The sequence below is a fragment of the Strigops habroptila genome, chromosome 18 (assembly GCF_004027225.2).
Source record: "Strigops habroptila isolate Jane chromosome 18, bStrHab1.2.pri, whole genome shotgun sequence".
In the NCBI taxonomy this organism is placed as follows: domain Eukaryota; kingdom Metazoa; phylum Chordata; class Aves; order Psittaciformes; family Psittacidae; genus Strigops; species Strigops habroptila.
Window position 1 is genome coordinate 154,158 of NC_044294.2, and position 9,747 is coordinate 163,904.

Consider the following 9,747-nt stretch of genomic DNA (forward strand, 5'->3'; position numbering starts at 1 on the left):
AGGAGCAGTCACATATAAGGAATTATGCCTCCTAGAGAATACGGCAATGTGTTATTCATTAGGTGAGTTAGTGTTTAGTATCCAGCAAAGGCCTCAGTGTTTGCAGGCTTCTTGCTTGTGGCTCTGTGATAGAGAAACAAGAATTTTTCATGAAGACTATAATAATAACTTTTTCCAAACACAAAAGCACATCTGATAGGCTTCCTACTGCCCCGTCAAAGTTCAGGGTATTTAGCTGTCTCTTGTTAGTGCTTTCTTATTTTTTCTTGTAATGTCTTCAAACAGCCTCTTGACTTCAGGAGATACTTCCCCAGCATTGGTGGTTTCTGCAAATGAAGATGCTACAGGTGCCACAGACTCCAAAGTTCAGTTTTCCTATAGCTAATTGAAGTTTAGAACAACACCATTTAGCTCTAATGAGGAAAAGGGATTGGCTTTGGAAAAGGTTTTACGGAGTTGATGAGTAAAGGAGCCAGCTTGGAAGGAGCACTTACATTCTGCTAGCATTCCCACAGCTTTACACTTCTTCAGGCGACATTCCTGACACTTCCTTCGCATGTACATGTCCATTTCACAGTGACCACCATTCTTGCATCGATACACTGCATTTTTGGTTATGCTGCGTCGAAAGAAGCCTGCAGACAAGGATCAGGTTATGACTGAAGGAATGTAAGAAGCTTTATCTCGTAATGATTTAAAGAAGTAAATGTCTTTTGGGGTTTCGTTTGTTTTACAATGGAAACATTACCTTGATTTGAAATTTGCTTTTTAGCAACACAGTTATGTCTTGTACTTTCTGATGAATATTAATTGCTGTGTTCCTTACCTGGTCAAGATAGCTCCCACATAGCAAGTTAAAATCAGTAGCAAGTATTTATTACTTGGGTTTATTTCATTTTAAAAACAAGTAAAGTTAGTAACACTGAGATGAATCTATAATAAATGGGCATCAGAAAATCAGCACTTGCTTAAGCTGACACTATCCTAGTGAATAATCAAGACAAAAATGAAATGCTCATATTAAATAGACACTGTGAAAGCATTTCTTCAAAAAATGGTATAAAATGGGAATCTGGAGTAAGCATCTTAGATGAAAGGTTTCTTTGGTAAATTAAAATCCTCTGTAGAAACACCAGCTTAGAAAACAATGAAATCTGTTTGCTTAAATCACAGATGTCGAACACTGTTGAGCACTGTGGGCCCATGGTCCTGCCTAAGATACAGATCAGCCTGTGCTCCTCTTACCTTTACAGCCTTCACAGGTAAGTGCATTGTAGTGATAGCCCGAGGCCTTGTCACCACACACCACACACAGCTCCTCCTGTCCCTTCAGTCTCAAAGAAGAGTGGTTTAATCTTGGCCGTTTTAATCCTTGGTATCCACCATCATCCATATGGGGAGTCATGAAAGGGGGTTTGCTTAATTCACAGCTGCTGATGACACATTGCCCATCGCTGTACTGAGAGTCCAGGCTGTATGTGCTGTACTGGGAATGGGGAGGTTGGGACTGTAATACTGGAGGAGGAATTTGAACTGTTGAGTATTGGCAACAAGGAGCAGTCTGAAAATCGGTGTCTTGCAGCTGATAGTTGATGTGCTCTGGCAGAACATCTAGATACAGGAGAAATTGGAAATGAAATGAAAAACTGAAGAATATCTCTACATCAGCTATTTGAATGTCTTAAAATGTTTTATAGATTAAAAATTTAATCACAGATAGTAGAGGAACACATTTTCAGAAGAGCAGTCTGATAATTTCTTTTTAAATGTGCTACTTGTAAAGTTCTTAAGTAAAATCTTAGATGTAGTAGAAATGGCTTGGTAACAGTTAGGGCCATGTCATCTGGGTGCCACTGGATTCTTATTAGGATATAATTGAGTATCACTTGTCAACTGATGATATTACACTTAATGGCTGTTTTTATTAGTTGTCCACATTACAGAAGAATATTTTCCCATAAGCAAGTGAAGCTGTTAATCAGTGAAGTGTTTGTTACTGATACATATTTCGTGCATAATTCTGGAAGTGTTGCAGAAGAGTCTGAGCAGGGTGGTCCAGAAATTACAGAGGGGTAAAAATTACTATGACAGGAGGCTTCAAGTTGAAATTCAGTTGAGTGAAAAGCAGAGGCTTGCTTTATTTAGCATTTTTCCACATATAATCCTTTACAGTTAAGTTTTATCTTGGCAAAATGTAGGTACAGAATTATGAAGAGAGCTTCTTTCTGCCTTTCTGTCTTTAATTTTGTCCACCCTTCCTTAAATGCACACAGCTACACTGAAGAAAGCTTGCGCAACATGCATCATATTTCAGTCTTCCTTTGGGATTGTAAATCTCTGTAAACACAAATAGGAAAGTTTGTTGTGGGTTTATTTGGTGTTTGTTTTGGTTTGGGTTTGGGTTTTAAGCAGTTTGGAGGGTTTTTTAACGGGCTTTGAGTTCTGCTTTTCTTCTTCCAGAATCAAACTAGTTATTGCAGGTATATAAGATACAGAATAACCATTCTCTATGTATAATGTAGCTGGGATACTGTAATAAACCCTCTATCTTCTTCATGCAGGTCAAAGGGAGACAGCAGCAGTAATGTTTATGTGGAATGATCAGTCAGCATGATTGTGTTGTGTACAAAATCTGTCTGAGCACATGCTAATACTTTTCACTTTCAGTGTAAGCTTAATAGAAAATTGTGTAGCTTTTAAGAGCTTGTAAAGATAAACTAAAATTAAGAAAATAATAGGACTTCCCACAGATGTTCATTTTCTATACTGCTTTTTCATAATATGGAAGTTTTGCTTTTACTCACCATAATACTGGATGGGCTCAGGCAGGCAATACCCATCCGGTACAGTGACAAATGTATTTGCCATGTTCTGCTCCCAACTGCACTGTTTCATTCACTTCGCTGTGTCATAGACTTGTAAGAAGGCAACCTAGAGAAATGGAAAAGTAAGAGAAATAATCATGTGAGAAGGAACTGGTGGGTAGGGTTAGCTACAGATCTAAACCCAGAAAACTTCAGAATATGGAACATTTTCAGACCATAAATTGGTCTGACATTGTCCATCATATTTGAAAAACCCTGGCACTCAGGTGAAGTTCCTGGTGACTGGAAGAAGGGTAATATAGCCCCCATTTTCAAGTTGGGGAAGGTGGAAGACCCGGGAAACTACAGACCAGTCAGTCTCACCTCTGTGCCTGGCAAAATCTTGGAACAGTTTCTCCTGGAAAACATGCTAAGGCACATGAAAAACAACGAGGTGGTTGGTGACAGCCAACATGGCTTCACTAAGGGGAAATCCTGCCTGACCAATTTGGTGGCCTTCTATGATGGAGCCACGGAACTGATGGACAGGGGCAGAGCAGTTGACGTCATCTACCTGGACTTGTGCAAAGCGTTCGACACTGTCCCACACGACATCCTTGTCTCTAAATTGGAGAGACATCAATTTGATAGATGGACCACTCGGTGGATAAAGAACTGGCTCGATGGCCGCACGCAAAGAGTTGTGGTAAATGGCTCGATGTCCAGTTGGAAACCTGTAACGAGTGGTGTCCCTCAGGGATCGGTGTTGGGACCGGTCCTGTTCAACATCTTTGTCGGCGACATGGACAGTGGGATTGAGTGCGCCCTCAGCAAGTTTGCCGATGACACCAAGCTGTGTGGTTCGGTTGATACGCTGGAGGGAAGGGATGCCATCCAGAGGGACCTTGACACGCTTGTGAGGTGGGCCGATGCCAACGTTATGAAGCTGAACCAAGCCAAGTGTAAGGTCCTACACCTGGGTCGGGGCAATCCCAGGCACTGCTACAGGTTGGGCGGAGAAGAGATTCAGGGCAGCCCTGCAGAAAAGGACTTGGGGGTGTTGGTTGACGAGAAGCTTAACATGAGCCGGCAGTGTGCGCTTGCAGCCCAGAAAGCCAACCGCATCCTGGGCTGCATCAAAAGAAGCGTGACCAGCAGGTTGAAGGAGGTGATCCTGCCCCTCATGAGACCTCACCTGGAGTACTGCGTACAGTTCTGGTGTCCTCAACATAAAAAGGACATGGAGCTGTTGGAGCGAGTCCAGAGGAGGGCCACAAGGATGATAAGAGGGCTGGAGCACCTCCCGTATGAAGACAGGCTGAGAGAGTTGGGGCTGTTCAGCCTGGAGAAGAGAAGGCTGCGTGGAGACCTCCTAGCAGCCTTCCAGTATCTGAAGGGGGTCTACAAGGACGCTGGGGAGGGACTCTTCCTTAGGGACTGTAGTGGTAGGACAAGGGGTAATGGGTTCAAACTTCAACAGGGGAAGTTTAGATGAGATATAAGGAAGAAGTTCTTTACAGTGAGGGTGGTGAAGCACTGGAATGGGTTGCCCAGGGAGGTTGTGGATGCTCCATCCCTGGCGGTGTTCAAGGCCAGGTTGGACAGAGCCTTGGACCACGTGGTTTAGGGCAAGGTGTCCCTGCCCATGGCAGGGGGGTTGGAACTAGATGATCTTAAGGTCCCTTCCAACCCTTGCTATTCTATGATTCTATAAGAAAATCTGTGAAGTCACATAATACTTTCAAAGAGGTTGCAAAATGTTTCCTTTTCCTAACAGTACAGATTCAGGATAGAGAACATTCCTAAATTTGCGAGTTATAGTTAGAACTGTTTTGCTATGAATTTCACACAAAACCATGTGGGGGAATCAGAATGATCATTGGTAAATTTTCTAGTTCAGGAAGAGATTAAAAGGAGCTTTGCTGGATAGAGAAAACTTGCTTTCAGAATGAATTTCGGCATTTGCACTAATGTGGATGTTTTGTGGTGGATGTTTTGTTTCTGCACAAACATGGGCTTTTAGTGAATTTGCTTCATTCACTTCTTATTCAAATCTGAAGAAAATAGAAGAAAACAACCTGGAAAGGCCAGAATAGAATATCTTCTTCTGCACATAAATACTCTTTTATGCAGTAAAAGTCAGCTTAGTGTCATTTAAGCACTGCCTGATTTACATTTAAGAGCCTGTATTCCTTAAAAAAGCACAAAGCATCCTGTGAAGACCAAAAACCATAAATTTCCTATAGGATACTGCCCTCTAGAGAGCTTTTCTCTGCCCCTTGGTTAGTGAAGGAGCCTGGGCTGGTTGGATGCTTTGACTTTCACCATAACAAAGTGTACTTCTTGAAGGACACACACCCCTTCTCCCGAAACTGGGCTAATCTCTGGAACTGAACCCTTTCTCTTCATGTTGTTAGCAGAAGGTGAAAAGATGCAGTGAGGCTGGAATGCTGGGGGGTTTTTTGTTATCTCTGCTAGTAAATATTTGTTTGAGAGGGAAGTGACTCACTGAATCATGAGGTCCTTATCACTTAGATCAGTTTGGCCTGGGCAAAGTCTACATTTTTCCCCAAAAATGTGTATTTGCTGAAGAAATGCGCTTCTGGATTCCAGTATCTTTAAATAAAGATAATAGAAGAATAGAAGCTAATATAAAATGACCAACCCAGTCTGAAAAGTATTATATTGGAAGTATGAAGTACGTGTTGCCAAACACAAGGTGGTGGGTTGATTAAATATTCTAAATCTTGGAAGCAGACTTTGATTAGGCGAAGTGCCCTCAACTTCAGTATTGTATAAGAACAGATTTGAGGATTTAGCCCTTCTTACTGACTTTTTCTGGCTAATAAAAGTTATCAGTTGCAACCATAGAATTTGCAGCTTAGAAAAAGACTTTGTAAATTAAAACTCTTAAATTAAGAGAACATTATAACAGTATTAATAGTAAATCCAGTGGTTATTTGAAGAATGCTATTCTGTCCTGAAACGAGACTAATGGTCATGCCTGCGCATGAATGTCACTGTTTCATTTTCTGACACTCTAGAATCCACTGTTAACAAGTTTGTTCTTCTGATATAAAATTGTATTGGGCTTTTTAAAACAAAAAATATAAAGATCAGATTAAGATGTGTAAAGTAGGAACTTCATTTTCTAGGACAGGATAAGTTTTGGTTATTTCTAAGATTGACTGTTGTAGTCATGTGTTGCAACCTTTGCCTCGCCCTTTGTATGAGTCTATCAGCAGTAGGGAAGCCTCCTCCAAACTTGAGTAGTTGCTGAAAGAACAGAAGTTTAGTAGCTGTCCCTTATCTCTCTCACTTCATGGGGGTGAACAGTGACCTAAAGGACCCACACATATGTTCAGCCCACACATATTTTCATTAATCCTTTGCCATGTAGGCAGGTAAATTCTGCACGCACACAGAGCTCAGCTCCACACTGGAGGCTGTGGAATCCTGTACAGAATGTAGTACGTGCCTGATTGTAATTTTCAAAACATAAACACTTCGACAAAGTTGAAATGAGGTTGGAGGAAGAGCTTGGGGGCTTGGGGCAGTTACAGGCATGCTGTTTCCAAACCAAAATATTTTTGTGCCCCGTATTTGTGTACTCAGAATACAGCTGTATGTTTTGTGTAAGTGTGCTTTAAAAAGGAAGCAAAAAGGAAGAAATACATTTGGGGGTCGGAACTAGATGATCTTAAGCTCCTTTCCAATCCTAATCATTCTGTGATTCTGTGATTCGAGAGATGGTTCATAAAGGTCTTTAGCTTAAAAAGTGCAACTGAAACCAAAAGACTTTTTTAATAACTTGTTTCATAGAATTACAAGTAGTAACACAGGATGAAAGTCTTTAGTCTTTAGCCAGACATACTGACCTGAAAGAAAATGTCATCTGCATAAAAGCTATGCCCTGCTTTTCCTTCTTTTCAGTGACTTCTGGGGTGCTATTTCAGCTAGGTCTTTTCATGTGTGAAATCCTGATGGGGGGAGTGTCGTGTGGGTTTGTTTTCAATTTTAAAAGCCTCTGTAAGTGTACAAGTGCAGTTTTGGGTTTTTTCCTTTTTTCCCAGATGTGTCCTCAGCTCTAGGTTGCTTAAGCACGTTTGAAAATGTTCCACTTTTCCAGGCTTAGTTTTGCAATAATCGGTCTTTTGAACTACTGATGTTCAATATAAACTGGAATGTATGTTGATTGAAGGAGTTGATTACGCATCTAATACAGAAATTCACCAACATTCAGTTCTTAGTCCTGACTGAATGACTTCTCAGTTTATCAAAGATGGAAGCCATTAAAGAAAACAAAACCCAATAATTGATAAAAGTAAAGTAGAATCACAAACCAGACACTTAACAGAATGTACACGTTCAGACTAAAACATACAGTACATCTATTTATTGTTAGTTATGGTGAGGGACATTTTTACCATCACTATTGCTCTAAAATACCATGTCATAAAGTAACATATCATCAACTTATATTATCAAATTTGTTAACATGCAAAATCTACTTGTAGAAGAGGCTCTGAGGCGTCTTTAAGAGGTATGTATTGACAGTACTTCAACTGCTGTGGTAAATATTTTGACAGTTGAGTCATAGGGAAATTTCTTGTTTACAGGGAATTTTAGGAACTCAAGCTGAAGGTCTCCAACATTTATTTAACACACCTTGTGGCACGTTACTGATCATGTAGTGGAGCCAGACAGCACGTTTCAGGCTCGGTGTTAATCACTGGACTCTTTTTGCTTCTGGAAAGCATAGCTTAGTTTTTTCATTAGTGAAATTTAAACCAAAACCTGAAACAAATGATAACTGAGCACAGTTGGTGGCAATATACTCACTGCCAGATGATCTATTTGGTTTCACTCAAGCAATTCAGTAATCACTGATTACTGTCATTAAAGAATTCTTTTGCAGCACAAGTTGTAGGATCCCTTGATCCATCCTATATGCAGCTCACATGCATTACTAACGTTATATCTGTTTCTCCCAGTTTTAATGTTCCAAGAAGCTCCTCAAAGCTGCTGTTTGAAGAAATCTCCCTTTCCTTCTCATTAAATATATCCTTTCCTTGTCATATAATAACCATAATAGGAATTGGCTTATTTCACTAATGGACTGTGTTGAAGTTATCTTTTGGAATTGCTACTCCGTGAATAATTATTTCAAAGGTGTAATCTTTATACATTGTAAAGTAAGAGGTTAGAGGTTGTTTGAAACTTAGAGTTTTCCAGGTACTTTGGGGAAGGGAAACAGGTAATGGAATTTAAAAGTCATTTTACTTCACTCTAGATGTCAAATGAAGAACTGTCAGAACAAATTCTTGGCAGTAGGATACCAACTTTAAAAGTCCCTTCTATTTTCATTTAGTCGGATGTTTAAAAGGGAAAAAAAGGAAGGAAAAAGAAGAAAAAAGCCCAATGCTTGAAGTATTTTCACATGGCACATTGATTTATGGCCAGAGCAACAGTTTGTAAGCCCAGAGCAGTCAGAGAAGTACATGAAATACTTACGGTAGTTGCAGAGTTTCTGGCTCCCAGAGCTGAGTCCGCTGGGCTGCAGCGCTGCTCCGAGTCTGAGTCCAGCTGGAGCAAACGGGGCCTTTTCCCTATTTATCAGTTTCTGAGCATACACGAGGCTCCAGACACTGCGCAGAGCAATGCTACGCTCGGAGACACAAACTTCCCACACAGCCTTCCCTGGGGTCGAAGCAAGGGCAGCTGCAAGTCAACATAAATCAAATAATAACTGGGTCATCAGGGACAGAGGCCATGGGACCCTCACATCACTGCTTCCCAGAGGTCTCCCTGTCCACTTACTAAATATTCTGCTTTCTTGGTAGAATTTAAAGTTCTCCCATTTTGCTTGTTTAACATTGCCATGTCTGTGTGTAAATGGATAATGTTCATTTCCTGGGCAGAGAAATACTGCAGCAGTATTATTTGGAATTGAATTTGGAAACACTGGTGAAGTCAGTATCTCCAAACACAAACCACTCACCTGGTTTTCCCTATTCTAATTCTGACATACCTGAGTTGATGCCATGAACACAAGGCTCGTGCTCCTGTAACAGACCACAACTGTTAGCAACTTCTGTTGCTGTTACTTATGCAAAGTTTCATTCTTAACCCCCAAGTATTTCCATTCTTAATATTTTCTAATAAATGAATCATTATAATTTGAGGTTTCCCTCATTCCTAGATAGAATATGTGATCTTTGGTAGGGCATTTTCTTGTTAGGTATCGAGTCCGCTCCCTAGCATGATGCACAGCAGGTTAGATGCAAACATAGTACCTCCAGGTGGTTGTTACTTTTCTTCTGTGGAAGAGCAATTCTTGATTTACCTCAGGAAAACCTGGGTCTGTTGTATACTTCATGGAATTAGGTGTCAAAGGGAAAAACTCAATCCATGTTGGTTATCTTACTGCAAAGTCACTTAAAATACTCTTTAGGGACAAAAGATCCATGAAATAGGTTTCATAGAAAGCTAACATTACCCTTCAGAGTTACATTTGTATTCCATAGGCTCCAGAGAAGAGCATGCTTTTAATTTCCACAGTCTATCACCATTTAGGAATCTCTTAGTCTTTGGAGGTGAATGGTTGAGTCTGACTTTCAGGAATGAAAAAGATTGACTCATGGATGTTGTTCGAGCATCTTACAGGGCTTTCTGAGCTTTCAAATGCCCTACATTGATGATGTGTGGTGACACGGGGCTGGAATGTACAATTTACACAGTACAGACAAAGATAATGATCTTTTAAGTTTAATTATGATCAGCATTTGTCTTTCTGGTAAAAGCAGCCTTATACAGCAATTTACTAAGACATCGGAAAAACTTTAGCAGTGACAGTGAAGACTTCACAATTGTTAGGACTCAGATTCCTTTTGTAGCAGTACCTTTCACATACACCACTGGCTTTTCATCCAGCTTTTCAGCC

The 9,747-nt window shown here is 40.4% G+C and overlaps 1 protein-coding gene across 1 annotated transcript in view; it reads right to left on the reverse strand.

Moving 5' to 3' along the window:
- The window catches only part of LOC115602213 (bile acid receptor-like), a 12,959-nt gene extending 4,484 nt beyond the window's left edge, over positions 1–8,475 (reverse strand). Inside the window, exons 1-4 of the mRNA XM_030473082.1 lie at positions 8,319–8,475; positions 2,805–2,931; positions 1,246–1,611; positions 495–635 (exon numbers count right to left, since the gene is read on the reverse strand). Coding sequence (XP_030328942.1) covers positions 495–635; positions 1,246–1,611; positions 2,805–2,895 — 598 coding nt within the window. The 5' untranslated portion in view covers positions 2,896–2,931; positions 8,319–8,475. The remainder of the gene's footprint in view (positions 1–494; positions 636–1,245; positions 1,612–2,804; positions 2,932–8,318) is intronic.
- Between the last annotated feature and the right edge of the window lie 1,272 nt (positions 8,476–9,747).